Source organism: Aplysia californica, unplaced genomic scaffold (assembly GCF_000002075.1).
Source record: "Aplysia californica isolate F4 #8 unplaced genomic scaffold, AplCal3.0 scaffold00002, whole genome shotgun sequence".
NCBI lineage: Eukaryota > Metazoa > Mollusca > Gastropoda > Aplysiida > Aplysiidae > Aplysia > Aplysia californica.
In genome coordinates, this window is record NW_004797272.1 from 884,803 (window position 1) to 897,235 (window position 12,433).

A 12,433-nucleotide genomic window follows, 5' to 3' on the forward strand; every position below is an offset into this window, starting at 1 on the left:
GTAACTGCATAAAGTCACATTATTATGAGCGCGCGGGACACATTATTCATTAACATTTTCAATTGGTAAGAAATTTTTAATTTTGCTGATGGCGTCCGAAGCCTACTCTTATTGATTTTGGACCACCAAGGGATCTTTTATGTGCGGAACTTGCACACAGAAACTCAGAGATTTTTCGCCCTTATCCAAGAAGGCTAGGTGTAGATCTTACCTATCTTTAGATCAGGGGTGTGGCTGAAAGACAGCAGTAAGAAGGAGCCAAGGAGTAGCAGTAGAAAGGCTGCAGAAAGAGTCAGGAGCCCAGAGGAGGGGGCAAATGAGGTTGGGGCAGGAGGCAGAAATAGGAGATGAAAGCAGACGATAGAACATTGTTAGAGAGCACTAAAGGAGGTAAAAGGAAAACATTTTCCTTCGCTATCCGGATTCGAACCCGAGATCTTTGAATGAGAGGCGAACACTTTAACCTCTAGGCCAGGAGAGCTCCCATATATTCACTTTGAAGGAGGCTTTGTTTAAGTCCAGAGTTGTTCCTGATTGTACTTGCCATTCCAGTCTCTCCTGGAGGTTTTTTTTCATGTTCTTGTAGTTGTTTAGTAGACAGTATACACCAGTACGGGTGTGAGTGTGAGACCATGTTGTAGTGAAAGGACCGAACAAAGAGGGTGGAGGGTTCTGTAAACTCTCCAAATAATATAACCTAAGTTAAAAACGTTCCTTCGGTAAGATCAGATCAGGGCCATCTGTGCAGTAGTCCAACAACAATGCCACAATCCAACTCATTTTCAACTGTACTCAACAAGATCAAATTTTACAAATGTAATAATGTATTAGACAGATGAGTCATTGGTTGCAACAAGACTAAATATGTATGAAGAAAAACACCAGGATACAATGACAGCCACAAAAACAGTTACTAAAGAATGACACAGAAGTAGAAATCAGTAACGATAACAGATTCTATAGATTAACGATAAGAAAGATATGGGACAACTCATTACGTGTAGCACTCACAGAAAGATTAACAATAAGAAAGATATGGGACAACTCATTACGTGTAGCACTCACAGAAAGATTAACAATAAGAAAGATATGGGACAACTCAGTACGTGTAGCACTCACAGAAAGATTAACAATAAGAAAGATATGGGACAACTCAGCACGGGTTGCACTCACAGAAAGATTAACAATAAGATGGAACAACTCAGTACGGGTAGCACTCACAGAAAGATTAACAATAAGAAAGATATGGGACAACTCGGTACTCAATACGTGTCACACCATGCTTCAGCCACCTGGTGCATCCAAATTTATGATGGGCAAGGCATGCATACCTGTGACCCTTTTTTGGAAACGATAAAAAATAATATGTCCAAGATGTCATAGTAAGAGACTAATACATTGATCTTCGTCTCTATTTTGTCTTCTTTTGAATTCTGTTAGTTGATTCTCATGTGTGGCAAAGTGTACGCTATTCCAACCAGTCACAGTTCAAGCTGAGTTGCATGTATGAGTTTGAGTTTCTTTTTTCTCATTTGCAAGCGCCAGATTTTGTAAAAATTTCAAAAGCCACAAGATCGACTTATTAACCTTTTCCAATTTTAAACTGGCATGAAGATAGCACTTTCACACAAAACCTTGGCCATGTTTTCCTTTAACAGAGAAGGCCTTCAATCCTACTTTCCCGAGGACCACATATTTATGCGTTATTTCTACAAGTCCATATAACAGAACTGTCATCATAGAGAAAATAAGTCCACATCTGTATAAATTCTGTTTGATCCACAGCATGAGTTTAACCCCTATCCGTACGCCTGGGGTCATTTTGTACCCCAGGGGTTGTATTCTTCACATTTTAGAATACTTCTAGGGCGAGGATCTCTTTGAAACTTTCCGTATTTCTCAAAACATCATTTTGACAGACTGCTATGCAAAGCATACAGATCGGACTAACGAGTAAATTTCCTCTTTGGAAAGTGGGGTACAGACACAGAGTTCCCCATATCGTATGGATACGATAGCAAAACACGACGTACGAATAGGGTTTAAAAGTCCTCTGGCTCAGACATCTCACTGTCAGCTTGTGAAGAATGGGCGGTAATTCTATTCAATGATGCTTTTGGGTTTTTTTTAGGTAAGTGTTTTACGGCATCCATAACTGCATAAAGTCTTATGAGCGTTTGTGACACATTAAACATTTTAAGTTTGGTTGGAATTTTGAATTTTGCCCAGGTGTTGGCCAAAGCCTACTCTTATTGATTTTAAGACCACCAAGGGATTTTTAACGTGTGCAACTTGCAAACGGGACCTCTGAGATTTTTCACCTTTATTCAAGAAGGCTAGGTGTTAGATGTTCCCTATTATAAGATCAGGGGTGTAGTTGAAAGACAGCAGTAAGAAGGAGCCAAGGAGTAATAGTTGAAAGGCTGCAGAAAGAGTCAGGAGCAAAGAGGAGGAGGCAAAAGGAAGGGGGGGGGGGGGGGGGCTATGATGTACAGAAACATGCCACAAATACAAAGTACAAAAGAAAAGTCACTCAACAAAATTATTTTGTTGTTTTCTTCACTTATGAGTAAGAGTACCCAGTCTTTTTTATTATCATTTTATATCAGTTCAGTTCCGTTTGTCACATATTTCAACTGACAACAAGCACATGTAAATCCATACCACTATCCAGATCAGCATACACCAAAGTACCATGACGGTGAAAGATAAAAAATTGTTCTTCGTCAACTCAAACAAGTTTCGATGCAGAACATAAATCCTGTGTTAAATCATCTCTCAACTCCTTTTACCTCCAAGATTACCAAGAGAGAAAGATAGAAAAATATCCATAATGCGCTTCATGTGAGGTTAGAAACAAACCGACTCTAAACCAGACTAAACCTGCTTTATCTTGAGAAGTACCGGGGTATAAAGAGAAATAAATGACACCATAACAAACAAACACCAGACTCATGACAACAAATCTCTCCCTGTGAGCACAATCAGAAGGTATAAATGAACGTGTAGCCTAATTCAAATTCTACAAATTCATACCTCTTTGCTATCTCACAATACACACACACATACAACAAGTTAACACATACTCATCTATATTAAACAACTTGGAATACCACTTCAATATTTCCTTTAAAAAAGCCCAAAAGTAACTTAAAAGCCCCCGATATTTATTACGTTTGGAGATTTTAAAAAAGGGGACACAGGTATGTTTTTCATATCACCTTTTTTTTTGCTTTCCAGTAATAAAACTGGAAGTGAAATCAATACATCTTATTCTTCACTCAAACCCTACAATTGCACAAAAAACTGCCAAATACACACATGGACCCTATCACAATGAAAAACAGCGACTATCAAATGTTTGAGAACCTACCATCAATAGGACAAAGAAATGTTGATACTGCATTTAAAAAGTAGGGAGCTTTCAACTGTTTGTTTTAACCCCCCCCCCCCCCAGAAATTTAAGAACACTATATAATATATTCATTGCAGTGCACCCACAACTAATGAAAATATGAAACTTTCTTTAACTCTTTTCAGATTGCAGACGAAACGGATAAAAGTAAAGTAGCCCCCCCCCCCCCCCCCTCGAACATGCATGCAGTTCTGTAGTCACCAAAAGAGCCATGGTAAGTCTCACAGTAACAGTAAACAACTGGTTCTGATAGTCGATGTTCCCAAAGACATTGTGGGAGGGGGTCTTGGAGGGGCGGGGCGGGGTGTGATATTCTTCAATTCTAACGTTAAAAAAAGTGCACAACATCTTAGACAACAGTTTTTGACCCTCCTCAAACCTACTCTTAAGTAATAAACACTTTCTCGTCCTTGCGTTTCTTCTGTACGACAGCCCCTGGCTTGTGCTGTGCGTCAGGATGACTGGACAGCTCGGGGGGACAGGAGGACACTGAACTCTGGAGCAGCACTTGCTTGAGGTCATAGAACGTGGAACTGTCCTCCTTGGTGATAAATGTGATGGCCACACCTTCCTTACCCGCACGGCCCGTACGACCAATACGATGGGTGTAGTCTGCGAAAAAGGAAGGAAACAATGTAAATTTGTCAATGCGGAGCATTTCATTTTTTTAAAGTACTAAACATCTATATAATTGACAAAGAAAAAGATTAAAACTATGAAATGAGAAAGTAAGAACCTATAACTAAAAAAAACCCAGCCATGTACACACAAACCTTCAATTTATATACAAAAACGAAAATAGCCAGTACTTTCCTGTGACGAAAAAAACATAGCCTCAGATCCCCCATGACCCAAAATTTCCATTAAATTTCATATCACATTTTCTTATACTGGCCTGGCAGAGTATCTAAGTATTCAAATTATTTTAAACAAGTTATACAGCACTAAAAGTCACAATACATTCCAAAACTAATCAACACAGTTCTATCATAGTACTTTAAAACTTTTCCCAGGAATCTGAATCTGCCGAAATAGAATAAAATGTGTCAATATCACTTTTCCATCTTACTTCAGTTTGTAACCCTCACCTCAGAGTCCTATTTTATGTTGAGCTGTGCTCAGCCTTTAAGACCTCAAATATAACACAAAAGTATGCACGTCTAGCTTCTTATTTCTCCCAAACTGCCATGAAATCAAAACAAGAGAAATAGACGAAAACAGAGGAAAATTTGAAGTTCAGGGGGCTGACCTTCAATGTTGCGGGCCATGTCATAGTTGATAACCATGGACACATCTTTGATGTCGATACCACGACCTGCGACGTCAGTGGCCACCAGGATTTCTTTGGACCCGCCTTTGAGACTTGCCAGGGCAAATTCTCTCTGCTCTTGACCTTTGCCACCGTGGAGTGTGCAGGCATTGTGCTGCAGAGAAAAAAAGAGCAACATGACAAGAGTAAAAAAAAGTGAAATTGTAGAAATATAACGGAAAACTAAAAGGATATCAGGAAGCAACTGTTGCTTTTGTTGACTTGTAGATAATGATTCTGCAAAATAACTGACACATATTCAGAAACAGATTAGAAATATTCGTAATATTGCCATGGTAACCATCAAACAACACTTTAGAAACACCAGATTTGTAAACAAAAGGAAAAGTCATGCTTTGCATAAAAAGGACAAAGTTTAGCTTATAAGACACAGCACCCCAGGAGTGTTTATATTTCTGGAATTATAGTAAATCTAGCATCTGCATTTGTCGCGGCCGCGATTTTTGAATTTTTCATAATATAGACGAGTATTTTGATAATTTTAAGGTATCCATGTATAGTTATTTTCACGCGAAGAATAATAATAAGTACATTACATACTATTTATGATATTGCTGTTTGTCTTTTATTTTCCCCTCTTTGTTGGAGTGTTAATTTTTCTTATCTATTGGTGTGTGTGTTTATATAGCGTAATGTCATTTAATTTGATGCTCCTACATTTTAAAAAATATATAAATGTGTTATGTTAGAGCGTGTCTCCACCAAAACCGAATACTGACACTGGCATGCCCCTTAAGTGAGTGATTCCATAATTTAAATGTAATATCCTGTACTTTTTCTTGAATTAAACACATTTAGGGTAAAAACGGCCAATCTTCGGATAGGTGGACACATGCCCTTATTTGTTACTTTTTGCTGTTGTTTGTGTGCTGTTCTAATTTTGATTTCATTCTGTAGTGAAACCTTTATTTTTCACGTTTTTACACTCTATGTGTCTACAAATAATATTCTGGATGCTTAAAACAGAGCACAAGAAATTTTGGTGCTTAAGATTAAGTTACCTCTATAAATATATTACGTCGTCACAGCTAGTTGAAAGCTTGAAAATTAATGGCAACTTTTTTGGCAACTTTTGCCATTTTTGTGGCAACTTTCGTCAACTTTTGGACAAAAAAATGGCAACAAACGCAGATGCTAGGTAAATTAAACTGCACCATGGAAAAGTAGTAAGAGATTCAGTGCAAGAAATACTGAAAAAAAGAATAAGACAATAGAAATTCCCATAACTGACAACGTGCCAATTCACAAAAGCAGGGAAAGACTACTAGCATCATTAACGAATAAATTGTAGACCACAATATAAATGAGGTTAAGAAACATAATCAAATGAATCCAAAAAAAAATGTTTACCCCCATTTTCTCCAGTGATTTTGCCAAAACATCTGCTCCTTTTTTCTGATTGACGAAAATGATGATGGGAGGTTCGATTCCTTGGTTGAGAATGCCAACAAGCTTTTTCCTGCAAACAAACAGATTGAAAAGAGCATATAAGAATTCATACACACTCAGAGCAGAACAGCTGTCCAAAAACAGTACTCGATAATCCAATTGATATTCTTGCACAATATTTTGGATATACAGTATAACACGCATAGCTCAAATTCGTCAGGACCGGCCTCAGTAGTTGAAAGGATCCGTAGTTTGAGGGATATCTTATACAAACAGAGAAGAAAAAAAAACCCGCGACCGCAGGCACAGTTCGGCAAATGCATGATTTCCAGTCTTCTGTGTTCGACCTATCCATGTCATACTGTATATTGGTTGACAACTGTACATGCGACTTGACAAAAATTTTGCTAGCAATTAAACTACATAGGACCAAATCACTGATTTAAGATTGTCCTAGGAAAAACATTTCAAGAAATATATAAATGTTATCATTATTTTACCTGTAAAAAAAGAATTCATACTTATCCAACAGCTTTTGTTACTCAAAAAAAAAAAATGCCCATACACAAGAACGAAAGAACCAGCTGAAAACTTCCATACCTCTTCTCATTCTCGCCGACCATGTAGACAATTTGTTCCACTCTGTCCACAGGTTTACCAACATTTCCAATGTAGACCACACATGGACGACGCAGAAATGTACGAGCCAGGCGTTCAATGGTAGGGGGCATGGTAGCTGTAAACATGACGGTCTGGGAAGAAAAATAACAACACAGATTGAAAGAACTTTAAATACACAATCAAATTCAATTCCTACAATGGAATCGTTTCTTGGAAGATGCAAGTTGTTTAAAGCTGTGAGTGTATTTGAGTGTATGTGGGTGGAAGTGGGGACGGAAACAGCTGAAAAGTCATTTATTTTTAACACTTTCACAGTTCCTGGGTTTTGGACAGGTTTTTTTAAGGTAAAATCTTTCCACTCAACACTGCATTATGTGGCACCAATGTTGAATTTATACTTATACCCTAAAGTTTAGACAACTCTATATTCGAATTTTCCCTTTTCTGGGATAAAAAATCTCATCAACAATAATTCAGGAACTAGTGTTTAAAATTATGAGCAGAGGTTATTCAGAGACATAAAACAAATATACATTCTCTTTAAAACAGGATGCTAAAACCAGTTTCCAAAATACAGTGGAGCCCTATGATTAAGAACAAGTGGTTAAATAAAAAATTTCTTTGGTCTTGATCAAACCAAGAACAAATTCAATACATTCCCTAGCATTTAAAAACCAAGAACAGAATACAAAACAATTGGTGAGGTTAACTATAGCATCTGTTCTTATTTTTTGAGGCAATCAAATAAGTAGCGGAAAAATGAAGGGGTGTTGTACTCTTTTATTCTTTGGACATTAAAATGTCAACAACAAAAAAACAACCCCCCCCAAAAAAAAATCAGTCTTGCTCAAATAATACCTTCCACATAACAGATCCATTGAATTTCTTCTTTTATAGAGTTAGCAAACAACTCATGAGAGGGCTCCACTATGTTTATGCTGAACATAATCATACACACCTGTCTATACTTCTTCTTGGAGTTAAAATTCTGCAACATCTTCTCATCATCTTCAGCCTCCTCAGTATCAGGTTTCTCATTGGTCACAGGCAGGTACTCCAAAATCTTCCTAACTTCCGGTTCAAAACCCATGTCAATCATTCTGTCAGCCTCATCCATGACAACGTATGTACACTGATTCAATACCAAGTATCGATTCTCCAACACATCGATCAGACGGCCAGGGGTGGCAATAACAATCTGCAGAATCAAATAGACATCAAAAGAAACACTATAATCCAGATCAAACATACAGTTTGTAACCTGTTAGAAAAAAACCCCTATGAAACTGCATAATGCGACTGAAAATTCTACACAAGTGACAAGGTGAAAACCTGATCAACAACCCCTCCCCCCAAAAAACCCATTACATTATGTGCAGCTTTGAAACAAAAACAACACAACCGCCAAGAACAGACAAGTCTTGGGAGTGATAACTTTCAACTCTGCACTCACCTTGTCCCCCGGGCATCATAGTCACACTTTATCATACTGTCATATTAGAATCAAAATGATGGGAATACCTCAGAACTAAAAAATTATAAAAAAGCGATGTCATTTTGTGTAAAAACAAAGACGTCTCTTACCTCACATCCCTGTCTCAGCTTAAAGCCTTGTTCTTCCCTGGAAATTCCACCAATGACAGACACAACACGAATTCCAAGATTTTTGCCGAACTTCACCGATTCTTCCTCAATCTGTTGAGCCAATTCACGCGTCGGTGCCAGAATTATGGCATACGGACCCTGGTCAGCATCTTCCATACTGTGAAATAAAAATACGAGAAACATGAAATACTATCTAAAAATGACAAAAGTTTTACTGTAACCAATTTTTTCTCAAAGCTCGGAACATCGGTGAATTAATATTAATCCAATAATAATTCAAAGTGCAGTCCAATCTGCTCTAATGGCCACTGCTTAAGACAACCACCTGTACAAATGACCATTTTCCATTCTCAACCGAGTGCTTTTTCTTTATAACACTGTCCAAGACGTCCACCTGTTTAAGACAGCTATTTAGCTCCTCAACAATGGGTGGCTGACTTGTCCAATTTCGACAGCAGTTCCTTACAGCACATCAATTTCTTAATGTTATTCCAGCTCAAGTATTTCAATATGACAATGCTCTGCAGAGATTCATCATTTTCCCAAGGGTGCTTCAAAGAATATACGCTGAACGGGTACATTAAAAATAACATAGCGCAAGTCATACATGTCGAAGGCACGCGAGAAGTCCACGAGGGACATTTCAGTAACCCACTTTCAGCACTTTTTAAGGACCCCCGGGCGAGTGTTGAGTTCCTGCGTGCTGTCGGCATCGCTGACCGTTTATGAAGCCACAGCACCAGAAGAAAGAGAGAGAGAGAGAAGTCATACATGTATAGATCAACAATGACACGTCTGTGTTTCAAAGAACAAAGACTATTCCCTTAGAACAGCAACAGAAATAGTAGGAGGGTCTAGGAGAAAGAAAAACATTCATATGTGAATGACAAAACAGCAAAAAGAAAAGAAAGAAGACAGCCAAACAGTTCTACTAGACCAGTACCATTCTACATGAACTAACAAGAGAAAAGTCAGAAGTGTAAAAAGCAAGACGGAGTTGAGTAGAAGTGGCTGAGATATTGTGTGTGTGTGTGTGTGTGTGTGTGTGTGTGTGTGTGTGTGTGTGTGTGTGTGTGTGTGTGTGTGTGTGTGTGTGTGTGTGTATGTGTGTGTGTGTGTGTGTGTGTGTGTGGTGGGGGGGGGGGTGCATATATCCAATTCATTACAAGACATATCTGACTATGAAACAGCTTCCAAGATTCAAATTTATATATTCCAAAAATATCAACGTGTGATTGGTCACACAATATTTTTGGAATCCAACCTGAAACTAAACATAAACGTAAGGATTAAAAAATTAATACCATTTCAAACTGATAAAAACTCGTGAACGCAAAAGACAAATTAAAGCATATTTTCACAAACATATACATCAAAACAGAGTAACAAATCTGAACGACAAAAAAAGCACAAACCGTTCAATTTTCGGAAGTCCCATGAGCCACTTCAACAGCGGAATCAAAAAGGCTGCTGTCTTACCGCTGCCAGTCTCAGCCACACCAATGATGTCGCGGTTCTGGAGGCCGATTGGGATAGCCTGTTTCTGAATGGGAGTTGGCTCCTGAAAACCACAGAGAATTGGGATGGGTAACTTCAAAACTTCAAATTTGGTCCTTAGTAAACTGATATGTCATTTTAAAAACAAAGAAGTAAGAAAACCACACAAATTTATACAACAGAAGCATAAGTAAAAAAATAACTAAAATGAGATAAAAGATATTAAATTAAGGATGACTATGCTTATATCACACAAGGTTGATTAAAAAAACTAAAGTGATTTGTTATGGCAACACAGTGTTGAAAACACTCACCTATTAAACAACTACAAATCTTTGCAGTCATTCACAACATCAAAAAACATACTATTGTAGACTATAAAAAATAGAATTCCAACTTCCAAGAAACATTCCATGTTATCTTAAATGCACAGCCCTTCCGCTGTATAGCTTTTAATATTGAATTTCTACAATTATTTTAAAATTATCATCTTCTAAAAGATACTGACATGAAGACAAGGACAAGGAAAAGAGCACAAACTACCAGACAAATAAAATGGGGCACCGCATCTGAGAAAATAATAGACCTGCAAAGAAAAACAAGGAAAAGAACCTATTGTCAAAGACACTACCTTGTATCCAACTTCATCAATGATATTCAACAGCTCTTTTGGCAGACCGCACTCTCTCCAAAATCGGATAGGATTTGGGATGCGTCCACCTTTGCAGCTGATGTTGAAGTCTTCCTTGAAGATACGCCAATCCCTGTCCACCATATCATCAAGAGGTTTCTCAGACCAATGCCTGTCATCCCATTTCTGTTTTGCCTCCTTACTGGCCACATTTTTCAAGCGTTTCCTGTAAAACAGAAACAAAAAACGATGACTGAAAACATTCAAAACAAGAGGCCATGAGCAGGCTACAAGCATAAAAGCTTACACACACATGAACAAAGCTTACGAGACTGCTTCAAGTCAAAAAGACCCTGTGATGGATGGCTCAAACTACTTGACAAAACCTCTATCGGCTGGCCAGTTCACCCCAATTTGCCATTTCAGCCCCCGAGGGTCACACAGTGTTGCAGAATTCCAGGCACTAGCTGTTACCAATAACAGCAAAGAAACACAACTACACAAATGAAACTGTATAATTGCAGCTCACATGGGCAATATGAAAAAAAAAATCTACAATAAACCAATCTATAATGAGTGAGAAGTGTACATGAAAATGCGACAATCACACTGGACAAAATAATTTGCCATATACTGCAAGTTTAAAAACAGATGAAAAAAATATATATTCTTCAAATTCTGGTTAGCACCAGTTCTTGGTCAGTTAAAAACTAGACTAGTAACCAACAAGCTTATAATCCCTTCCGCAAAAAGCACTTTTACTTTTTTCACAGGACATGTTCATCAGCATCAGGTCTGACACATTGAGGTTCAAGGAAAATATATGTACTTCCTGTACGCAGTTGATGCCTCCAGCTAGACTTTCTCATGCCAGACATCACTCAAAAGGGCGGGGGGAAAAAAATGGTGAAATGGTGAAATGGTAAAGGTTTAGCACCTGTATCAACGCTGTAAGGTTATTTAATAGGCAGGACCTCCGAGTTAAACATCCATCTCCAAAAGGACCAAGCCAAATAGAAAATTGTGTTAAGTGCCTTTCACAAGGACACAACATCGGACCAAGCTGAGGCTCAAATCTCAAACCGGCAATATCACGATTACAGGTCCAGTTGCCTAACCACTAAGCTACCGACGCCACCCAAAAGGGCAAAGAACACTGATGATTAAGATGCAATGTGAAAGTAGCCTCCCACACCAGTTTTTAATAGGTAGGAAAAAGACCAACAGTAAGCTATGGGCAAGTGTTTAGTACCAAAAGAAGTTTTTTTTTATAAATGTACTTTTTATCTAGGAAGGATTTTAAGGAAATAAAAAACAAATGGAAAACTCAATATTGAAAGGGCTTTTTTCTGAACGCATTAAAAGTAAAAATAAATCACACATCAAACTCTATAATCCTAAAACCAGGAACTACATGTTTCAATTATTACCTCACGCATGCTTATTATTACAGAGATGAATGACATCACAAAAAGTCCCCTAAAAAAGTAATGGCTGAGATCTTCATCATATGGAGCAGGGCTGGGGCCAGGGCTCAGGGGAAGTTACGGCATACACCACATGAACAACAATCGCATTTCAGTTCATTCAAACACAAATCAAGACTCACTTTTCCTGGTCTTTCTCTGCTTCTGTACGTCTTTTTTCCATTAAGTCACCATAAAATTTAGACTGGTCTTTCTTCTGGGCCTGAAAAAAAGACGAGATATTCATCTTTGGTTACATAGTGAAACCATAAGCAACGTAATATAATTCTTCAGTCCTACCACCTATCTCATACCAACTTCTTCACTGATGTAATGCCTTATGAATGTCACAATACATCAGATTTTTTTTTAGTTAAAGGAAGATTTCCAATCACAACAAACAGTTGCCACAGCCAATCTTCTCTTGACTGTCATACACAAGTGCAGGTCATAGTCCAAACATAAAAATAAGAGCATCA

The 12,433-nt window shown here is 38.0% G+C and overlaps 1 protein-coding gene across 6 annotated transcripts in view; it reads right to left on the reverse strand.

Annotated features, from left to right (window-relative positions):
• Positions 1-2,545: 2,545 nt before the first annotated feature.
• The window catches only part of LOC101851776 (probable ATP-dependent RNA helicase DDX23), a 34,957-nt gene continuing 25,069 nt past the window's right edge, over positions 2,546-12,433 (reverse strand). For all 6 annotated transcript variants that reach the window (XM_035972627.1, XM_005088976.3, XM_013088031.2 and 3 more), the window contains 9 exons: positions 12,098-12,177; positions 10,489-10,714; positions 9,776-9,921; positions 8,340-8,517; positions 7,714-7,953; positions 6,735-6,886; positions 6,096-6,204; positions 4,665-4,839; positions 2,546-4,027 (listed from right to left, as the gene is read on the reverse strand). In XM_035972627.1, the coding sequence (XP_035828520.1) occupies positions 3,801-4,027; positions 4,665-4,839; positions 6,096-6,204; positions 6,735-6,886; positions 7,714-7,953; positions 8,340-8,517; positions 9,776-9,921; positions 10,489-10,714; positions 12,098-12,177 (1,533 nt within the window). In that variant the 3' untranslated portion in view covers positions 2,546-3,800. The remainder of the gene's footprint in view (positions 4,028-4,664; positions 4,840-6,095; positions 6,205-6,734; positions 6,887-7,713; positions 7,954-8,339; positions 8,518-9,775; positions 9,922-10,488; positions 10,715-12,097; positions 12,178-12,433) is intronic.